This window comes from Lepidothrix coronata, unplaced genomic scaffold (assembly GCF_001604755.1).
Source record: "Lepidothrix coronata isolate B3197 unplaced genomic scaffold, Lepidothrix_coronata-1.0 Scaffold4, whole genome shotgun sequence".
Taxonomy (NCBI): domain Eukaryota; kingdom Metazoa; phylum Chordata; class Aves; order Passeriformes; family Pipridae; genus Lepidothrix; species Lepidothrix coronata.
Window position 1 is genome coordinate 368,714 of NW_016690184.1, and position 23,366 is coordinate 392,079.

General features: G+C 38.0%; 2 protein-coding genes across 10 annotated transcripts in view; one reads left to right on the plus strand and one right to left on the minus strand.

Moving 5' to 3' along the window:
- PHF3 (PHD finger protein 3) overlaps nt 1-4,441 on the plus strand; it is a 51,617-nt gene extending 47,176 nt beyond the window's left edge. For all 9 annotated transcript variants that reach the window (XM_017824550.1, XM_017824586.1, XM_017824619.1 and 6 more), the window contains one exon: nt 116-4,441. In XM_017824550.1, the coding sequence (XP_017680039.1) occupies nt 116-2,286 (2,171 nt within the window). In that variant the 3' untranslated portion in view covers nt 2,287-4,441. The remainder of the gene's footprint in view (nt 1-115) is intronic.
- A 1,568-nt stretch (nt 4,442-6,009) lies between these two features.
- EYS (eyes shut homolog (Drosophila)) overlaps nt 6,010-23,366 on the minus strand; it is a 784,118-nt gene continuing 766,761 nt past the window's right edge. Inside the window, exons 44-45 of the mRNA XM_017823913.1 lie at nt 17,103-17,264; nt 6,010-7,560 (exon numbers count right to left, since the gene is read on the minus strand). Coding sequence (XP_017679402.1) covers nt 6,362-7,560; nt 17,103-17,264 — 1,361 coding nt within the window. The 3' untranslated portion in view covers nt 6,010-6,361. The remainder of the gene's footprint in view (nt 7,561-17,102; nt 17,265-23,366) is intronic.

The window sequence follows — 23,366 nt, forward strand, 5'->3', positions numbered from 1 at the left end:
TTCAAAAAATTATTACTTTCTGTAATATATTGTGAGAGTATGGGGGTTTTTGTTGAAATGATTGCCATTAACAAAATATAAAGAGATAATAAATTGCTGTTACAATTTTGTACAGGGATTGAAATACATCGACCAAATTTATTACTGGGATTGATAATTCGCCAGAAAATGAAGAGGCAGATTACTGCTGTTTCAAGTGTTACTAGTAGTTTTGTGGATGAAGCTGCTGAAAGTACCTTGAGTAGCATGCCACCAGAGAAGAAAAGCAAGCCAAGCAAACCTGAAGTCTCTCATCACGAGTTGGCACTAGAAGAAGAGGAAAATAATTTTTTCAATTCCTTCACAACTGTGCTGCACAAGCAGAGAAATAAACTTCAGCAGTCTAATATAGAAGATGTTCCAGCAGTTGTTGAACCACTGGTGGAAAGCACCAAACATGAACCACCGAAACCTCTCAGGTTTCTTCCTGGAGTCCTGGTTGGATGGGAAAATCAGCCTTCTACTCTGGAATTAGCAAATAAACCATTGCCAGTGGATGATATTCTTCAAAGTCTGTTGGGTACGACAGGGCAGGTATACGAACACAGCAAGTCAGAAGCAGGTCCTAGTGAAGAGATACCATTATTAAATGAACAGGCAACCTTGAAAGAAGACAACATGGATGTTGCTGATATAACTACGGAAGTTAGTGAAGCAAAGACTGGTTTGGATGATCTTCAAGAATCCACTAACACTGCTGTACCTGTGGATACAGCAGCTGCAGGGACCTCAAGTTCTGCAAAAAGTGCTGGTTCTTTGATAGGGTTGAGTCTTAAGGGAAAACCTCCAGATGTCTCCACAGAAGCATTTTTAGCAAATTTATCTGCTCAGTCACAGAATAAAGAAACAGAAGAAAGTAAAGAAAATGACCCAAAGTTGCAGGTACCAGACAAGGATAGTGTTTCACAGGAAGTTAAAAGGAGCACAAATTCCAGCTTTTCTTCCTCATCAAATGCAGGGAAAAAACCCAATGAGAACAATGTTAGTGTAGGTTCTGCTGAAGGTACCACTGTTAGTACTTCTAAATCACCACCATTTATTAATCTTAAAAGAGACCCACGACAGGCAGCTGGACGAAGCCAGCAGACTAATACTTCAGAAAACAAGGATGGAGACGTTAGCAGAAGTGAAGACCGACAGAATCCTTCAGGAAATGATCAAATAGAAACAGAGAATAAACAGTCTTCTGGGGAAGTGGGCTTAAACCTGTATCAAAGTGATCTGCAAACCAATGAGTCGCAGTTCAGTTCAGCTGCAGCTAAAGCAGATAGCACAGTTGCATCACAAGCGGAAGATAACAAACACTCACAGGAAGTTGCACTGATGCAAAACATTGAAACAGTGAATTCATTTAGAAGAGGACCAGCAGCAACTTCATCTCATTTTGAAACCGAAAATTCTTCTCGTTCTGAATTTATTTCCAAAGTCCCAAGCCCTGTTCCAAGTGGCAGCTTCTCATCTGTTGGACCTCCGCAGCAGAATTTTCAGCATCCTAAACCTAATCCACCTGGATTTCAGTTTCAGGCTCCTGCACCTCATAACTTCCCTCAGCAAAACAACCCTATGTTTGGATTTCCTCCTCATTTACCACCTCCGCTTCTTCCCCCTCCTGGCTTTGGTTTTCCTCAAAATCCAATGATGCCATGGCCACCAGTAGCTCATTTATCAGGCCAGCCACCACATTATGCTGGACCCATTGCACAAGGGCTACCAGTGGCTCACAAACAATCAAGATTTTTGGGACCAGAAAATTTTTTTCAGACTAAAGACAGTAGGAGACCAGAAAGACGCCACAGCGATCCTTGGGGCAGAGAAGAACAGCATTTGGAGAGAGGGTTCAGTAGAGGAAAAAATGATCGACAAAGGCTTTACAGTGAAACCCATCACCAAAAAAAAGAGAGACATGAAAAAGAGTGGAGCAACGAAAAGTACTGGGAGCAAGATTCTGACAGAAACAGACGCAGAGACAGAAACCAGGAAAAAGAGAGAGAGAGGAAGAGTAGAGAGGAAGGACAGAGAGACAAAGAAAGAGTGCGATCTCCACACAGTGATAGGGCTGCTGATGGAAAAAGCCCCAGAGACACTAGAAATCCAGAAAAAAAGACAGAGAAGCCTAAAAGTGAAGAACAGGCTCATGAAAAAGATAAGGAGAAGGAGAAAAACAAAGAGAAGCATAGAGAACGGGAAAGTGAAAAGAACAGAGAGAGACATAGGGACCACAGTGACAGAACTAAAAGTAAAAGGTAAAAAGATGCAGGCAGTCTTTTAAAATCCTATTTAAATAAACTGTTAGAGTAATGTCATAAAACTTTGTATAAAAAAAGAGCCTGCTAGGATTGTGCCATCTTTTTTATTCCATGTTGGTGTTTTGCAGAAACAAGTCTGTGTTTTGGTACCACTCGATGTACCAATACTCATCCTTTTTTTTCATTATACCAACTATCGCTAGAAGTAGGAGTTTAATATTTTTAAAAATTTTACATTGCTGTATATTCAAAATTTTAAAGATTTCTTTTATTAATATGCAATAAAGGCTTAGGAATTTTGTTAGTTGAGGAAGTTGGCTTTAGTCAAGTCTGCAATATAGTTGCTGCCTTTGGTAATTTGTGCTCTCTTCTGTTTTAAGATGCTCTGATAATTTTAAAGGTGATTTTCATACAATAAACTTCTTTTTAAATTGCACTGTTTTTAAAGACTGTAGCAAAGCCTCAGAATCCACACATTACAACAAAACAATATGCTTGGTGGTGTGAAGAGTTTGGGTTTTTTTTAAATTATTCAGTAGTACAATAAAAAAATTCAAGTGTATTTCATTAGTTTTCAAGTATTTCCTAAGCATCTGAAGCAGTTTGTGACCAGAAATTGGAAGGCTGAGCTGCTCGAATGTTAATGCTTTAAACTGCACTTGTTTTAAAAAGAAAGCATTTTTAACCTAAATTCTTGAAAATATGATTTGTAGTAGTAAATTCATTTCTCCCACCATTTTCCATGCTTCAAAAACTTGAATACCTAAGCTTGTACATTACTTTGTGTTTTGCTATCCTTTTTACTGTAAAATGTAAATATTTTAAGGGATATTTTGATTCTAAAATGATAAAACTTTCTCACATACTGTGTGTGTTTGATTTCATAGGTGTGAAACTGTAGTCTAAATGAATATGGAAAGCTGAATCACATAATGCCACATTTGTTGTACGCTTCATGGCTTGGTTTGTTTTGAGTTTTGGAGAACAAACAGGCGGGAGGGGACAGAAGAGTGTTTATACCTTTGGGACTTGGGGTAAATTGATATTTTGTAGTGATTACCATCCACTGATGCCAAACAATGCGAACGTGAAAACCAACTCAAGTCACCTACTCTTACACTTCTTAAAATACACTGGGCATCTTGTTGAATCTGTCAGAAATAACAAAAATATTCCACCATATAAAGAAAAATTGAGATTTATTGTTCTGTTTTTCAGCGTTTTATTTTTAGCTTTGAGTACACAACCTTACTATGCTGCTGACATAACATTTTGCACGTAGCTGTAGAAAAGCCTCTTCTCTACAGAAAGGTCTTCCCAGTTTAACAACACCCTAATTGTTAGTTTTAATTATGAATATATTTTAAAGTAAAATTTTACTCGAATACCTTGCAGGTAGCTTCGTGATCAAATTGATCAAAATTAAAAATCTTGCACAGGATAAAGGGGGTGGTAGACTTTTATTAGGTGATGTTTCTTACACTCATAGTTGAGAAGACTAATTTAAAAAAAAATCTTCAGTTTGTTAGTAACTAAAAGCAATATTTAAACATTTTTATAAAATGATAAATTAAATTAATATTTTCCAAATTAATTCCATCGTCTTTATAGCAGTAGTGCCATTGGATATATCTGGTAGTATTATGCATGTGTTATATTGTTTAAATATTTCCATTAGAGTTCTGTAGGCACATGAGTTTATCTAAGCATTGTTCTCGTTTTGGAAGTAATTTTTAAATTGGCAGCTCTCCATGTGAAGATTTTGTTTTGACCTGTTCAAAAGCACTCTACTCCCAGTCCACTGGTGATCTGCCTCTCACACGCACATCCATCTATGTGCTTTGAAAATAAACTGGGAGCAGTAAAAATTGCAACTGCCTGGACGGAAGCGATGGGAATGCTTTCTGCCAGAACTATCAGAAATAATTTGTTTGTAAAGAATATGTAAACATTTTGCAAGTTTGCTGAGTGCTTTACTACCTGCCTCATGTATGTAGAACCTAAAGAGAGCTGCAGTAAAACAGCTCTTGAGGGAGAGTTTTGTTAAGTGTTTAAATTAACAAAAAGCAACAGTCTGCAGGACATGTTCCTAGGATCTGAGTTAGTGTAATGGGAATAAATCCTGTTACTACAGGAATAAAGGATTTTATCTTCTCTGTTGCCTTCAGTCAGTCTCCTTCCAACACTTGTGTTAGCTGGAACTGCTTTGATTACTTGTTCCTTGTTTTACCTTGACTCACTGCTCAGATCACAAAGGGCAGTGTGCACTGCTGAGGAACTGGCAGTACACCAGAAGCCCTAGAGGGAACAGGACAAACGCTAAATATGCTCCCCTCTCCAGCATCACGTGGTGATAAAAGGCCCTACTTAGAGAGACTGGAAGAGAAGAATCTGGGGACGACTCAAATGCTAATTGAGCTTTGTGAGCTGCCTGTTGGGAAGAGGCGAAGAAGCTCTGCTGCATCAAGCTGATCACTTGGGGCCTCAGAGCAGCAGCAGAAGATAGAAAGAACCTCACAAATATGTTTGCGGATGCTTAATAAAACATCTCGGGATAGTTCCATAGCCAAAGTGTACAGCAGTAATCTTCAAGTCACCTGTTAACTGACTTGGCAGTGCATTCATTGCACATACGAGGTATGGTTATATGGAGACAAGTGTGTGTCACCTAGTTTTAGGTGCTTATTGTCTCTGCTCCATATCTGCCTTATGGAAAGATAAACACACACCCTGCCTTCACCTCCCTCCCCCCTGCCCCAGAATAGTTACTTGTTTCTGACCTGGTTTTACATTTTGAAAACTCGTATTCAGAGAATTACCATGCAAGGAGGTGATGTTTTATTATGTGCTTTTGAGCAATAGAAAAGTAAAAAAAGAAAAGATAGGAATCAATCACTATTATTTTTATTGAAGCATTTTATTTATATAGTAACCCAGCAGTCAAATGAGAAATGTAGATGTAGATAAATCATTGGTTTGAGCACATTAAAATAAACTAGATTTTTTTTTGTTGCTTCCTGAAGCAGAATATAACTGAACTTTTTCAGAGGGAATATAATTTTTGCATTTATACATGAAGAGCTCTATTTACTTTTGATATTATGAATTAATGAAAGATATAGTCAGGGAAATTCAGTTTGTTATGACCAAAACCTTTGTCTAGTAAAATTTTGATATCTTATTTAGGGGCATATAAGCCAGAAAGGTGTAGCTAAAGCAAAGCAGTTCTTGGACTTTCTGATTTTTAAGCTCTTAGGAATAGAAGTTACTTGTAGACAGAATGCCACATTCCCACATTCCAGCTGTGAATTGTTAAAGCAAAAAGTTTTCATGTAGTCTAATAGGGGGAGACCTCTGCTGGAGAAAACCAGCAGACCTTTTTTATCTCTTTTAAGTGAAATACCTTTTCTGCTCTTAAAATCATTCTTTAAGTGTAATATTTTAAGCCTGTGTTCATGCTAAGCTCTACTGCTTTACATAAATGCATACAGGATGGACAGAGACTTAGAAGGGAGGGAGAACTTCATTACCTAATGAGGATCTTTGTGGGCTTAACAAGTGATTACAGCTGTTATGATTTAAAAAATTCTGATTACAGTAGATATGTGCTTTTTGCCCCAAATACACCTTTTCTTCCCTTCCCCAATTTCAGTTTTTACACTTGACCTTAATGTTATAAAATTATAAGAGAAACACTAATAAAATTTGAGAGTTGGCGAAACAGGTTAACAGTTGTCTGTTCTCATAAAGCAACAAAACACTTGAATGATGGTTGGCTTTGTAAGCTAATTACTATCTATTTGTTGACAAAACTATTTCCAGCACAATAAATAAAAAATCCTGCAGACTTTCCCATTATTTTAAAGTAAATACTAAAGAGTATAAGTAAGTAATTTTAGGAGTAAAACATGTCTTATATCTATTATTACTCAACATAACATTGTCCCTAATTACTTTTTTTTTCTTAATGAAAAGCTTTCTTCTGTTGGTTTCTGAGTATTACACTGCCAACTAACACAAGAAACAGGAGGAAAAGGAAGTTTATCACTTTGACAGAGTCTTGAACATTTTTTCAATTAATTTCCAGAATTTCCATCATAAACATTGTACCCTTCTGCATTCATTAGCTGAATCTTCTTGGAATCTTGGAAGAGCACAACATCTTTAATTTTACCAATGAATTCCTTCTGAAAAAGCCCTGTAGTGACTACATTGACTTTCCTGCCAATTTCAAACCCACCAAAATAACAAATGCCACCATAGTTTAAAGCAGTGTATTTTCTTTGTGGATCAATGTCTTCAAAAAGAATTAGCTCCTCATCAAGATATACCTTCATACAGGTTTGGTTTTGAACTACAGTAACAAAATGCCATCTTCCGTCACAGCAGGTGAAGTATTTTCTGTGCATTAGAGGAACAGAGATTCTTTCTCCAAGATTAACCACAACTTTTAACGTTGCATTGGCAATACCAATGGCAAGGAAGTCATTATCTTCATCTTCACTTTTGCCTATCCATGCTATTAGGCCTTCAGTTTGATTGGTAGTAAAATTTAAAGAAATGCGGCTGTACTGGAGGTCTCTTTTTCTGTAATAAGAATCTGTGTATTTAATGTAGGAGTTGCCAACAAACTTTGCTATGTAAAATTTGATTTTGCTATCGCAGTACTTACCTGACCAGCCTAGTGCACATACACAGGTATATGAAAATGAAGAAGGTTGAGGAATACAGAGCGCTTGAGACCCACACATGTTTTGTGAACAGTGAACAGATTGTTCGCATGTGGTCCCTGTCCACTCGTGTGGGCAAGAACAAGAAAAGCCTGAGTTTTCAACTTGACATGTTCCGTTATTTTTGCACACTGAGTACCCACAAACTGTTCCGTCACAGTCACCAACGTTGGCTCCGTCTTTGGGATCAGTCGCAGTAAGCTTCAGTTCCCTGTTGTTTATAACAATTTCTCGAATGCAACCAGTGAAACCTATGGGTTCATTTTCTACTGCCATTGAATTAACAAGGTTTAAGGAAGACACCCCTCCAACAAAAAAATCTGTGTGTGTGTCTAGTACATTCATTCCAGGACTAGCTTTTTGAGTAACGTTGATACCATCCAGGTCCAGGTAGCCTTCATTGCCAACTCTTCCTGCTTGGAGTAAGTGCCATGTATTTCCATTTGCACGGACCTTCTGAAGGGCCTGTAGGATGACTGTCTTGTCTCCGAGATTGTAGCGTAACTGTGTAAATCCGTTTACTAATGATATACATAGAAAGTCACCTGTAAAAAACGGTATAAAAGAGTTTTAATTTCTAGAGGTGGTGTACTGAAGAACAGCATATTAGTAATCTTGATACTTTCTTGCCTGCACTTCCTTGTACCATCATCATCATGTCTAAATCACATAAAGAGAAGTGTTCCCTGATAAGCTGCTCTTGGCCCTCTTTTTCTTTTTTTACTCTTGTAAACTGAGCTTGTGTTTGCTTCAAGGTAAAAAGCCCAACCTTCTGCAAAGCTTTGCTTTTGTGCAGAAACTTGGTAACTGTGAGGCGGGAGGAAACAGGATCGCTTTGGCATCCAGGAAATGTGAGTCGGTGGTTTTCCCATTGAAAAGAATCAAGTTTTGGCCAAGTTACAAAAGCAGAAATACTCTCAATTTCCATATACTTGATGGATTTGTTAGTTTAGTGCACTGAAGGTGAGTTTGCAGCAGACATACTCTGCTTTACCTTAAGCTCCTTTTCACAACAGGGATTTTTTGGGTTTAATATTCTGACAGCTGTAGGAACAGGTAAGCTTTTTATTGAATTGTTCTTCTGGAGGGCTCCATGACAGGAAGTATTAGGAAGGATTTTTCTTGTTCTATCAGTGTTTCTGGCCTTACAGGCAGTGTAAAAGGAGAGAGAGTACCACTTTGGACTGTACTTACAAATGTGAAGAAGAAAAGCTGGGAAAGGTTAGGAAATGGAAGCTGGAAGGAAAGTTTGTAAGAGCAGCCGTAGAGTCTGTTGGGGTAAGTGGCAGCGAGGCAGAAGAGGACAGTAGAATATTGTGCTATTGAAAGCTATATTTTCAACCTTTTTGATATTTGCCTATGCAATTTAATTTTTTTATATTACTTTTGGAAATAATAGGCATTGGGTTGTTGTTATCAGTTAAACTGGTAAACCAGTTTGTTAAACTTGAATGTAAGCTTTCTCTCCTAATAGTTACCGATCCAATTTCCTTAAAGATTCAGCATTTTTAAGGGTGAACCTGTTAGTAGAATGATGAAGTTTGCTTTCATGCGTGTTCAATTTTTGAGTATTTCTGATCCTTGAATTACATTGCTTTTAGTAAAGTTAAAAATGAATGACATAATTTACTCGAGGCTTGTGAAAGTTGCTAAAACTATTACCTCCATTTTGCAGGAATTATTCAGGTTCCCATTCAGGCAGGGTGGAGATGGTTCAGTTGTATTAGTGGCTGTAGAGCACCTGCTTTGTGCCTCACCTTCCCTGCCCCAGCCACCCATGGGAAGAAGAAAGCTCTTCATTCTTTCAACTCCAGTGATGGCAGAGCACTTCCTTCCTAGTTCTGGTTGTGATGACCTCTTTTACTTCCCTATGTTCAGTGTTCTTTTTGAGTACTTTGTCTTGTTACGTGTTTTTTTCAGAAAATTAATATAGTTCTTTTCACTTGTGGTTTCTCCTACTCAGTGATGTGGCTTTAAGCTTGCTTAATTTTTCAGTGCATAACTTGAAAGCACTCATCTGTCTTCAGCAATGTAAATAACCTGCTTGTCTACTTCTTTTGTCAGGACCTCAGTCCTAGGGTAAGAAAGGAGCATCAGGAAAAGTTTCTGAACTACCTCTTTGGCAACATTCAGTCTCCTTTCCTACCCAGACATGCAGACTTGCACAAGGGCACAAATACTCATTTTCTGCTGTCTAGGAAGAAGGAAAACATTGACCAGCATTGCTTTTTCATCTGACCTGTAATCAAGAGCTGGAGAAGCTGGAAGTTCTCCAAGATTTCCAGAGAAGGTTTTTGGTAGCTTTGCACATTTGACAATGATCTGTCTGTTTTGGAATCTTATTTAGTCTTATTCCAGAACAAATCTGTGATTCTGCTATCTACAATGTGAAGAGGTTATGGCTGAGTTATGGGTTATGGGACAAATTTGAAGCCTCACTTCAAATTGGAGTAACTTCTTTTTTTGCTACTTGTGAAGAAAAAAATTACACTTTCCAATTTTGACTCTCCTGAGGCTCTTAAGGCACTTTCTTACGCCTCTGGTTAGACCCTCTCTTTTTACAAAGGCCTTGCCATTTTAGTCTTTGGTAAGAACAGCAGAAGGTTGAGATAAATTTTAGGATCTTGACATTGATCCCAGGGTTCAGCTCAGTATTTCTCCATGAAGTTCATAACGTCATAGGTACTACTGAAGAACAGCTGCCTGAAAACATTTTAGGACTCAGTGTAAAGTGCTGTGTGTTCAGTGTCTAAGAAACTTCTGAAAGTGAAGGCAAATCATGAGCTTGTCATTGTTCCTTTCACTTTAGCAATGAGTAACATTTTCAACAAGGGACCTCCATCTGCCCTGTCTCTGAGGGATGACTTGCACGCAGCTGAAGCCTCTGCAGGCCTATGTCATCATAGGAATTGCATAACCATTTTAAACAAATGGCATTCTTGTGACTGTTTTTTTCCTCTCAGCTGTCTCAGCGTAGGAGACCATGAAGCAAAGTGCTTTTTCACTATTTCAGTTTGATAATTTCTCAAACCTGTCTCACACGACCTTAATTAATCCAAAGCTGTTTCTGAGGATGTTTACTTATTGTTAAGTGTGAAGGCAATGACATCCTTAGTTTATCCAGGACTAGACTATATAGCCTATCCCTACTTCCATGAAAATACGATCCACATGCAGGACATAAAACTTTGCTTCCAGCTTTTCAGGTTAGTGTCTCATCTAATATGGGCTATTTATCTCCATCAGTAGAGTCTCAGAAAAAACAGAAACTCCTGAGGTAGGCAGTCACGGTCATTTTTTTTGTTGTGCATGCAAGTCTTTGCCCAACCTCTTTATTGTATGCAAGGAACTGTAAGGCAATCTGTGTCAACAAGTTTGAATCTTCTTTAGAAATAGGCTGTTGTATCTTAGCTATGCCTTGAAACTGCAGGTCATCAAGACACTATGTTTTGAACAAAATCGTAAAGGGTTACAGCATTTAGTTCTGATGTACCTTCCTGCCCCATCACCTTCCCTGTTTCAGTGAAATAAGAAGTGAGCTGAAAGATTGTTTCCTTGTCTTCTTAAGGGAAGGGAATTTTGCAGCAGGTATTGCCTTAAGGAAGGACCTGTTCTGGAGTTAAAATAGCACTTTTACTTGCAAATTCTAGTTCAAGATTTTCACCAAGTGACAGAGGGTCAAATTTGCTCTCCTCAGGATGGATAATCTCTATTCCGTAGCAGAAGCCAGCACTCCAGCAGGTGTGAATTTTTCTTCATCACTTTAATTTTCATGTTTTCATTATGTGCACAAGTCTCACCTCCTCCCATATCAGATGTCAGAATTCACAGAAGGCTAGTCATCCCTGTGTCCAGAGCAGTCAGTTCCTAAAACTGGGAGCTAATGAAAAGACTCTTCTAAGTACATCTGACTGCTACTGTAAGATCTGGACTTCTGTAACAGTATCTTCTTATATGGCTTCTTACGATGAATTCTGAATGCATCACAAAACTTTTTATCTTGCTACTACTATGAACAAGTATGTAAGTCTCTAAGCAAGTTGATTACAGTCACACAGTCAAGTTTTAAATTGTTCCAAATGGTGACATGCCCTTTCATGTTCAACCTTTATCTAGACATGCATGTATCTAGACATCTTTGTCTAGATATGCATGTCTGTATATCCCCATTCTGAGAGGGGATCATGCTCAAGCAGTATCAACTCTCCATGTTTTTATATTACCATAGGAAACTCATCTACATCATAATTTGTCAAACCTTTGTACACTTGGAAATTCATGAACTGATTAGTTCCTGGAATACTGAAGGTCTGAGATTCTTTTAAGATGTGTTGCTGATCCTTTGTCTCATCTCATGTTACTGAGCAGAAGCCTCTATGCCATGCTGACGACAGAGGCTGTGATGAGTTCAGTGCTTCAGTGGCTTCAGCAGGGTAGGCATCTCAAGAGCCCTAGGCTGTGGTTTCTTGGTTAAAGAACATGTGTAATCTTGATCCCTTTAGCCATTTCATAGCCCTGAGATGGCATCTCTGGATGTATATTTGCTGGCTTCAGTTTGTGCCTTCTGTTGGTTTTGCCTCACATTTCTGTCCTCTAGCTCAAAGCCAGAATGTCATTTCCTATCCCTATGGTATCGGGTAGCATTTGCCCTGCTCTTCTTCACCACCTTTTTCAGAAATTTTTACTGATCATTGGCACTGCGTCATAGCAAACAGAGCCTTATCTTCTCATAAACAATAACATTCACAGGAATCATTCCCAGTTAATGAAACCTCTTACTGTATGTTCCACTGTGCTCATCTTCAGTCTAAACTGACCTTGTTAAGCCACCATAATAAAGCGTTTGTGTCTCCAGCAGTATTATTGCCTCTTGTTAGTATAATGCATCCTGTAGCCATCATAGGTCAAAAATGTATCTTTGCTCACTGCTTTTTCCTGCCTTGCTGAGCTGAGTTCACATTGCTTTCATTCTTTTTTTTGATCATTCTGTTCTTCACAGTATTCCTCTCATCCTGCTCTAGTGTATGATTTTCCATGAACCTGAACCATGTCCTTTTACACTGTGACCACTTACATATTCTTCCAGGGGCAGAATTTTTCTTGTCTAGAAGGGTTTGAAGTAGCCATGTCAGCCTCCAGCTGAATGGCTACACTGTGGCCAAGGAAAGTGATGCACTGTGGTGTCCACATGAGAGGAAACCTAACTGACCAGTAGCTGTCCTTCAGAGCTAGTCTCCTGAGCATTTCCAATAGCCAGAATAAGGTGCAGAATGAAGGAGAGAAAGCAAGGAAGAAGCAGGAGAGCTATAAATGGATAGAACAAGGGAATGAAGGATAGGGAAGAGATGAGCCTTATTCCCACCTTTTCTGCAGCCTCTGCTGTTAGTTCCCAGCCTGTAATATGTCAACATGGTTGAAGTGTGTTGTTGTCAGTTTAATATCTTTTCCTGCTTTCCTTTAGGTTTATTAAATTTAACCTTGTCTTTGCGCTGGTCTAAGTCCACACATACAGTTAGATATCAGTCAGCTGACAGGTTATATCAGCCTGTTTTAACTTGATCTTTTATCTAGTGATGACCATAGCCAGTGCCCCTAATACACACTTATAGGAGGTACCCATGGATATGCCTTCATGGGTTATTACAAATTATTCTACTCCATGTATAGAACCCCATCTCACAGCTAATGCAAGACTGAGAACAGGTGTCAAGTCAAGCCTGTAAATTTCTCAAACTATGTAAAAAATCACTTTGACAATAGGTAGATTCCAGCTTCAACTTGGAGTACTATCCCAGAGCTAGGATCCAGAGCAACCCTGTAGACAGTGATGCTCGTGCATCTACAAGGGATGGGTAGTTCCCTATTTGTAGGTTAGACAATTCGATCTCACCTTTCAAAAACATATCTCTCCTTGGTGGAGAAATTTTCCCGCTTCCTTTAGTCACCACTGTTGCCCTGGCACATTTCGGCAGCTAGAAGGAGCCATCTTCCTTGAGCAACCTCAGTTTGCCAACCTGTTCTGGTTTGCTTGCCAGTGGCAAATGGGGAACAACAACATTTCCTATGGAACAGATTTCAGGACAGTGGGGATGTCTGTTCTGCCTGGCAGTTTGGCTTCCAAAGCCACTAATTTAATCCACACAAATGATCCCAGAATTAGTAACAAAGAAGAAATGATGTCCCTGTCAGCTAAGGAGACATGGCTGCCAAGAGAGAAGACTTAACCACTCTTCAGGTCCTATTTTAAAAGTAGGTGGATAATCAGTTTGTTTCTGGTTAGGAAAACAACACTCCTGCCTCGTGGGTATCCTAGCAATTTTGAATATTTCCAAAAGATTTTAGTCCAGTTCCATAATTCAGTTTTTGGCATAAACAATGTTTTATAAAGCCAGGCATCACACACCCCTACTGGCTTACAGGTTTATAAACTTAAATGCCTTAAATATCAGGAATTAAAGTTTTGAGGTTTTTCAAACCAGGTTTGTAACATAATCTGGTTAAAGAGAGACAGAGAACTGCTGTTGCAAATGTTGAGTGTTAAATTTAGCATGAGTCATCCCGTTCTTTTTATTAACCTGACTTCATTCTTAGTCACCCAGCATAACTGTTCTTTCTCATCTCATCAGGGAGAGATCACCCTTTCCATCACCCTGACCTGAACTCTGGAATAATGCAGGCAATCTACAGCATATTCCACCTCTGCAAACAAATGTAAAGCTTCAGTAATTCTGTGACTCAACAAAAAAGCAAGTGTGTACAGTGTTTGATATGTAAATGGACTGAATATACGCTGTTCCAACACTTGATGGGCATCAAGCAAGCCCTGTCTAAATTAAAGGCTGTTTAATCATTAAGAGTCCCATGCTTTCACTGGTAGAAATAGGATACACTGCCCTTGAGAAAATGTGAAGTGGATGGCCGTCTACTGTCACTGTGCTGGACTCCACATGAATGCTGTAATGTTTGCAGAGACCTTGCCCAGAAGCAGTGCATAGGACAAGTAATCAAAGAGGAGAAAAAAGTCCCCTTGTCATTCTATCTGCAAGTTTCTGAACTAAGATACACATACACAACTCACTTGTTGGGTTGGGCTTTTTTCCCAGGTTATTCTTATTTTGGATATCCACATAAATTTTGCCAAACTTTGGCAATTATTTTCTTACGGTTGCAGAAGTCAGTACTACCAGACTTAAAGTCATGATACACATTCAGAAAGAGCTGACAAAGAAACAAAATGAGTGACTGACAGAACAACAGGAAATTCTGCTAACAGATTCATAGGATGTTTTCCATTTTATGCCCATGTGGTAGTTCGGCTTAGGCCTTCCTTGGTGACCAGTTTGTAACCAAGGAAGGGTCCAGATTTACCCAGTATTCTCTATGATTTTTACATAAGCCAGACTATAAGAAGAAAGGAGGAGAGGTGTTTCAGTGTGTGTACTGAAGTAATGATTTAGTTAGAGGAATAGAGGCAGATCAACTTTCCAATAAGGAGACAGCCACCTGCCCACCCTTTCTAGAAGGTTCTGTAATGTTCTTTGGAAAGAGCAAAGCCAGAAGGAAATGTTTCGACAGAAGTCTCATGTTTATTTCTTCACCTACTAAAGATCTGATTTTATTTTTAATGATGGGAGGATTGTTTGGCAGGGCCTGCCTCTGAAGGGAAAGTCTCAGTGTAATGTTTACATGGGTGACAAGCCAAACCAACGTATAACATGCAATTCAGTATCTTTGCTAAATTAGCTGTGTCAGAGATGATTTCTTCAGGAAAAAAAAAAAAAAAGGCATTGCCTAGTGAGGACAAAAATGTTCTAATTATTTCCTATTAAAAAGGACTTTTAGAAACAAAATCTTGAGATTTTGGCAATCAATTTATTAAATCTTACATAACTGTGAAGAAAAAAAGGGTTTTTTAAAAATGCTTTCTAAACCAATCCCCACGAGAAAGCTCACTCTTATCTACTGGCTGCTAAGAATACTTCTGAGTCTTTCATCAATCTAATTCTGTCTAGATTTGACAGGATTATACGAAGGCAAATGTAAAGAGCAAGCTAATTAGCTTTTCCTAAATCTTTCAAAACATCAGGACAGTGAAAATGGAAGTAGGAAATTTGTAAAAAAATTACTCTATATAAGATGGTTTTTATTTTGAAATGGAATTAATATAATTCTAGAAAGTGATTGAAAGAAAATTTTCCTTCCTGTGCAAACTAAACATTCATGAATGGCAATAGAATGAGGGCATGCTTGTGATAAACCACTCCTGGCCCAAGTTAAGCAGACTTAGCACTCTCTTTGATGCTTCCAAAGAGATATTTAATTTCATTATATGCTAGCTACTTTCATGACCTCTGACGATTCTTTTTGAGAGAGATCCTTTTTTTCTATTTTATTTTTCATGGCCCATGTAATGCCTTAGTTTATGCAGGAGAGAACTGTTCACTGTAAGTGATGGAATTATAAAAGATTCATTGTAGAAGACAGAGCTCATTGCTAATACATGTATTTGTATTATAGATGCTCTCTATATATATATATATTTTTTTTAAACTGCTTCTCTGTATATGATTGCAATTAGAAAAAGGAAAACAGGAAGTGCCAGCAGTGTATGATGCATTATCAGCCTGCTAAAACACCTGTGTACAGAATAAGATGGTGGTACAGTGGGCATATGTGGGTTTATATGCATTTGTGGCTGAGTATGTTTACTGAAGTATCTCACGAGTTTTTAGACTTTAAGCAAAGGAATGTAAAAATAAATGATAAACAGTTAAGTAATTTTTTTTTCATACAAAACCCGATTTTTGCATAACGTACTGCTTAATACAAGCAGAAAATTTGCCCTAAGATGATGTTATGAATGATATGTAGTGCTTCTTTTTAAAAAGATGCAAGGCACCATGTAAATGCAATATAAAGATTAATTATGTTAATAAAGTAATTACAAAAAATGTACACTTTAAAGACTAAATTTAAAAATGTATTTATACTGGCAAATTATGTTTTCTTGCCATGAAGTTTTAGGAATGTTAACTTAGTAAAGTTGAAAATACTTCTGTAAATAGTAGAAGTATTTTATTTAGTTTTTTTTTCTCTGCCTCTCTGGGAAATGAAGAACTTGCATGTTTTGCATGCTTCACCAACAAGCATTTCAACAAAGTTACAGTTCTGAGAAGCCTCATTAACTCTCTCATAGTCTGTTCACTTTCACTTATCTTATCTGATCAGTTTTTATATTGCTTTATTTTTGGTCATTTTAAAACACTGTGACAATGCCCCGAATTGAGAATCTTAGTGTAGCTTCTGAAAAGATGGTTACTTTTCAGGGAGAAGTGATTTCCTGAACCATTAAATAACTTCATTAAATACTTGCTGGCTTTAGACTGATCCAAAACTGTGTCATGCATGTTTTTTCTTATGAACTTGATTATTCACAGTTCAAAACAACTGTACAGTACAGTTCTGGTGTCCTCAACAAAGGAAGGACATGGAACTGTTGGAGCAAGTCCAGAGGAGGGCCACAAAGTTGATAAGAGGACTGGAGCACCTCCCCTATGCATAAAGGCTGAGAAAGTTGGGCCTGTTCAGCCTGGAGAAGAGAAGGTTGCATGGAGAACTCATTGCAACCTTCCAGTATGTGAAGGGGGCCTACAGGGAAGCTGGAGAGGGACTTTTCATCGGGAACTGTGGTGATAGCACAAGAAGTAATGGGTACAAATTGAAAGAGGGAAAATTTAGGTAAGATATTAGGAAGAAATTCTTTACTTTGAGGGTGGTAAGACACTGGAACAGGTTGCCCAGGGAAGTTATGGATGCCCCAGCCCTGGCAGCATTCAAAGCCAGGTTGGATAAGGCCTTGAGCAACCTGGTCTAGTGGGAGGTGTCCCTGCACATGGCAGCAGGGTTGGCACTAGGTGATCTTTAAGGTCCATTCCAACCCCTTAACATTCTGTTATTGTATGATAAAACCCAGTCACCAAGGACAACGAGTTACAGAGACTGAATGCCTGAATCACTTCAATGTACTGCTTTTCTTTTTCAAAAAAGTAACTGGGTGTATGATACCAACAAGCTGGAATACCCTTACCTGACTGAGTACCCAACTGCTGTGCAGTGTAAAACAGGATACCATCTGGAGATAGAGTCTGAAACTGTAGTTTGATATGGGTCTTATGGCGAATATAAAAGGGTGCAAATGACATCCATGATGATTCATTACTTCTGAAAGATGGATCACTAATGGAAATACCTGAAAAATACAAGAGAAAATGTCTTCTGAAAGATTTTGAGAGGGCTGCATTATTACGTTCATAATTCATAAATGCTGTACATAAGTCTTCCAATTCTTCCCTTTCCAAAGAATAAAAATAACTTAGATACAGAATAAAACTTAGATAATAGCAAATCAATCCCATTGTCTTCTGTGTGCCTTATTTTCATTAACAATCTAGGCTATAGTTGTAATGCAAAATAAATGTGATCTTCTTAGCATTCATTTTCAAATAAATGTAACTGTAAATTTTACGTATTTTAAAAATTCAATGCAAGTACTTTTGTAGGAGTCGGAATAAACATTTCTTTCCTCAAAATCCAGATTAAAATCTAAGTGAAGGATTTTTAATGAGCTTCTTTGTGTGTCATAAGAATGTACCTTTTAAGTGGAAAGTGCTCATTAATTGCTACTGAAATGTTTGGTAATTCATTATCTTATACTGAAATGAAGCACTCACACAATTACTGTTAAGATACAATGTACACTTTTGAGCTGTACACAACTTCATCATCCTGTCTCAGTGCTAATTCTTCATATGCCCCACAAAATCAGGCTGGTTAAACTTTCTTAAACCAACTGATAAATAATTATGCTTTTCTATACTGTTAATGTAACTATTTACAATTTTTCTCAGTAAATTGGCATTACATATTTGAGTTATCATAGAATCATAAAATGGTTTGGCATGGAAGAGACCTTAAAGATCATTGTTTCCAACCCCTCTGCCATGGGGAGGCACATCTTCCACTAGACCAGGTTGCCCAGGACCCCATCCAACACTCCCAGGAATGGGGCTTCCACAACTTCTCTGGGCAACATGTTCCAGTGCCTCACCACCATCACAGTAAAGAATTTTTTCCTAATATCCAATCTAAAATTAATCTTTCAGTTTGAAGCCATTCCCCCTTGTCCTGTCACTACATGCTGTTGTAAATAGTCTCTCAAATTATGTTAGTTATTCACTAATACATTATCATGTGGTTGTTATTTTACTCTATTTGTGATTCACTGGAATAAACCAAGCTATTTAAATGTGCAGGGTGTATTCAGACCTGTGTTATAAGCTCTTTTTACTATTTAGTTAAACAGCAGTACTAAATGCCTGAGCTGTAAGTGTTGGCCCCCTCACTTCTCAGTTTTCCTGCTGAAGCTATGCCGCTTCTCTCCTAGGAAGCCAACATCTCCCAATTTCATAGTTTTATAGTAACTTACATTCACTGAAATATACCTTCAGTATATCCTTGTAGTGCATTCTTAGGTAACCTTATGTTATCTTTCCACACTCAAGTTTTCTGCATAGCGTCTGATGGTGGGTCCACTCACCATCCAGTTGCACCTTATACTGCTTATTGCAGATGGGCCTTAGTTATTAAGCTGGAGTACAGCCAGCATGCTGCAAGATTTGTCATTTGTCTATTTGTCACACCCCCTCTCTCTGAGTAGGATTCAAGGTGAACCTGGTGGACTGTATCCAGCAGCCAGATGCACCATTATACAGGATCCAGGTCTCCCACCTGTTACCAGCATAACCTGACTTGAGGATGCCTTTTGAATGAGTAGTAACAGCACAGCTGACCTTTTCATTAATTTCCCCCCGTAGACTACAGTTAATATGTCTGAGGAAGGTGCATGGATTTGATGTCACAAATTCTCAGTAAGTCTGAAAGTAAGTTTTAATCACTGGAATATCAATTGTAATGGACTTATGAAATGCTTGAATAATCAGAATGAGGCTTTTGATGAGCTGTTGTTCAATGTATGTATATATTTTCAAATCACTCCCATCCTAAGTATCATAATAGCTGTTATGCATGCTATCAAGGCTAGGCAGTGTCTGTAGTAATACATTACATAATGTCAAAAATGTGAAGTTCCTGTCATCTATACTTAAAAATTGCCAGAAATAAAAGTAGTTTTAAGAATAGCAATTACCCTGGAAGATAAATAGTAATAAAATTTACTAAACAGATTTAGTGATGTAATTTATATCACTAAAACTTATAAACACTATCAAGTACAAAAGACAAAGGAATACTTAATATTTCATATGGATTTTTAGGTGCTTGCATTTTTTTCAGTAGGTAAGAAACAATTCTCTCTGTTGGTAGAGAGATATATAGAGTTGAAGATATAATCCCCATACTGATGTCTTTGTATTTCAAAATCAATCAGCAATAGTAATTCATTTTGTACATAGACATTGTTGCTTCATGCATCATTTGGAAGTCAGTCTTCTCTTAGCAAATTTTTGCACAGCGAGACTTATATAGGGAGGAACTGTGCTACAGTGGTCAATCTTATATTAAAATATGCTGCTGCTTTAAAGGTCATCCTGGGCAAAGTATACAGTGAGGCATCTGAGAATCTTTATGGCAGATTCAGTTTCACTTTGTCAATGTAGTTAATTCTTTACTGCTTATGTAGGAAGCAGGACAATGACTAGTGTGAGCGCAAAATCAGCAGGATTGAAATGCTACATTGCTTTTCATTGGGAGGTATATAAAAGGAAGATTGCTATCATAAAAAGCCTTGGAGCAGAGAAAGAGAACAATGATAAAAAAGTGATTTTATAGTATCACTCAGAGAAAGAATTAAATCCATGGTTTTACATTACAAATAGAGTATTCAAAAATAACACCTACATCTTCAGCAGCAGATGTCAGAATGCTTTATTAAGGAGGTATTAATCTGATTTATAGATATCAAATACAATATTTAATATACTTCATTCTGAAACTTCTAAGATACAAATATTTCCATTAAATGTATCTTACAGATGTCAGAAAGCAACATATTTTGCCACAATGCAGCAGGACTAACTATAGGAACTACTAGAATGACTTCTAATTTGCTTGTAAATTATCTGTAGATCCTGCAAGTACCAATCGTGTGCATGGAAAAAATCTGACTTGACAGGTACGTGGAAATGTGCATCCATATCTCAGAACAGAATACATTCACTCTACCACTGCACGTAGGTGAGCAGTATGAAATTTCATTTTTGCAAAATTGCTTCTATAGAGGGAAAAAGTTTTAAGGTGAAGAATAAGACAATTTAAGCTTTTCAATTTGCTTTTATGGCAGGCATATGCAAAAATAGCATATCATGTCAAAGGCTGAGGTACCTCACTGTTGTCTTCTTGGCAGCAAACTTTTTTTCTCACCTAAGATAAGAAAATAAGAAGCTCAGCTCAGCCTGCACAAGACAGTGCCTATTTTACATAGTCTTTCTCCAGAGAAACTCTTTGCTAAAGCAAATGAGGTGAATGGATGCCTTTGCCAATCCTGTAAGCTGAATTGTAGGACTTGTGCTGTTGTAACTACTGCAGTACTCACAACACTCACCACCATGAGGTGCATTTTAAGCACAACAGGCATTTAAGCAAATACTTCTGTATCTTATTGATGACCCACTTTTCTAAGCTGAATATGAGTATCTGATGAAGCTGCACAGAATCACAGAAGCACAGAATGGGTAAGGTTGGAAGGAGCCATGGTGGGTCATCTGGTCCAACCTCCCTCCTTAAGCAAGGGCATCCTAGAGCACATGGCACAGGATTGAGTCCAGACAGTTCTTGAATAACTCCAGTGAAGGAGACTCCACAACTTCTCTGGGCAATATATTCCAGCTTCCAACAAGAAGGTGAAGGAAAATGTGAGTCACTCCTCAAAGGAGTGTGGACCTAATAACAAAGGACACAGAAAAAAACCATGTTGGCTCATTTTTCACTTGGTAAAGCGTGATTAAGCCTCTCAAGTCCCTGAATCTGATAGCTGGGCTTGGAGAAGTGAACCATCAGTTCCACAGTAATGAGGCAGGTGCTAAGGTCAAGCCTGCAAATAAATCAGTCTGTGAGTCAAGGTCCAGGTCTGGATAAAGTGGATCTCGACACTGCTGCAGTGTAGTTCAGATGGGATCAAGGGGCATTTAAAAACTGCTTCTGAAGCAATACAGGAGGAAGCTCCTGTTGGGGTTCCTCAGCAAAGCTGTCTTTGAGATCAGAGACCAGCTCCATCTCTATGGGCTAACAAACACCGAAAGCTTTAAACTCCACAGTCAGAAATTTTTAATGCTTTAATTTGATTGGAGATAGAGAGTGAGTAGCTTCACCAGTTGTTTTTTTCAGTTTGGAAAACAATGACAAGTCTGTCTGTATGAAAATCTTCATCTTAATGCAATACAGTTTGATTAAGGTTAGTTCAAAGATGACTAATATTGGATGGGCATTGTTTTTTGCTGTATAAATATTTAGAAAAACTGAAAAAATATTCATTTTGTCTTATCTAAATGCAAATGTATTTTTCTGTTGAATTACCACTTATTTAATCTTTGAAGTACTAACTTGTCATAACTTATAAACTAATTCATGTATAGTGAAAAAAGATTATAGTTCAACTTTTAGTGCAGTAATAAGCACATGTTAACATGCATGTTAACAAAAATATCAATTATTAACACAATTCAAATATAACTATTAGAACAATGTACTCATGAAATCTGATCTTGGCAGACCAGCAGCCATTAGTGATCTTTGCTGTCCCTGAAGAGGAGAGACCGAGGCAATCATTATTCTGAGCAATACTGGAACAAAAATCTGCAATTTTGTAAGTGAAGTTCTGTTTGGTTTTGTTGCAATGGAGTTGTAGTCTCTACTGTAAGCTAATTAGAGACCTAATTAGCTAAGAACTAATATCTACGAGCATATGGCTAAATCCCTAAAGAGATCTCTGGTTTTCCAAAGCCTAAAATAGCTATTACTAGCCAAAGTCAAAACAGTAGACCTCAGTCTTTCAGTACAACACATATTAAGAAATTAATGCCTATCAGTAAGTCATCCAAGCCAGAAAATTGTAGTGGGAGCAGCCATGAAACCTCAGTACTAGGAAATCGTTTGGACCAGAAATCTAAACCTGATTCTCCTGCATCTGAGGATATGGATATTATACTCAGGATATTTCTTCTGTCCAACAAATATTTCAGTAAACAAAGATTTCCTGGAAGAGATTAGGTGCTAGAGGAAAAAAAGAAAACATTACCTACCCAATCACTCAGTGATTATAATATTCTTTGAGGATATGGCAGTGTTCAGGTATTTGCATCATGACAGTGAAAGTGAATGCTTAGTCACTAGGTAATTAGAAAATGTGACACAAAAAAAATCTACAAATATTTAATCCATGCCTGTCTTTGCTAATAAGCTTATTCCAGCTACTGAAATGCTCCTAAGGTGCTTTCAAAATGAAACCTGCAAGAAGAAACATCCAATTTGAAATTCCCTCTTTGGGACCATTTTGGCACTGGAAGCCTCTGATTGTCTAAAGACTGGGGGAGTGGGCAGGAATGTGAGTATCTCAGTGCAGCCTGATACAGCAATTTGTAAAGAGTCAAGTATCTAATACTTAATTATTCTAGTTTCTATCTTGGACTCGATTTAGTTTGACAACAGTGTAAATGTGCTTTGAGGAGGACTGGAGTATTAGAGAGCTGATATTCTGCATGCTGTTTACGAGAATAGTTAAGTCAGGGAAATAGATTACTGTGAAACTGGAGGGATTAGTTTTGGCGTTAAGACACTTTCATTTAGCTGTCTATACATATCATTTATAGGCAGGAAAATACCCATTGTGGTGAACTATGATGTAAGACAGGACTTAGTTGCTTAACCATGTTCGTCACTTGCCACTGAGAAGCTGTAGTGCATCCAGGCCATCCACATGGGCCTGACTGGTATAACAGCAAACACAGGACCTGCAGCAGTTGGCAGCTTCAAGCTGAAAGGGATGTATTGCCATGTAACCAAGTCCTGTTCTCCGGCAAATGAGTATCATCGCTGTGCAACACAGGTAACAGATCCATAAAGAAATTAACATTTTCCTGAAGTAGTCTCCTCTAAGGCTCCAGTCAATTTCCTAAATGTAGGTACCTACTTTTCACAACCTCTATTGCCTCACCTTTATTTGCCATTTCAGAAAAGCCCAGGCATCCAGCAGGTCCTGTGCCATATCTATGAATCCTGTCTTGATGCTTTTTTGATACAAGTTTGAATGCCAGGGCATCTCAAACAGCCTTAAGCATTT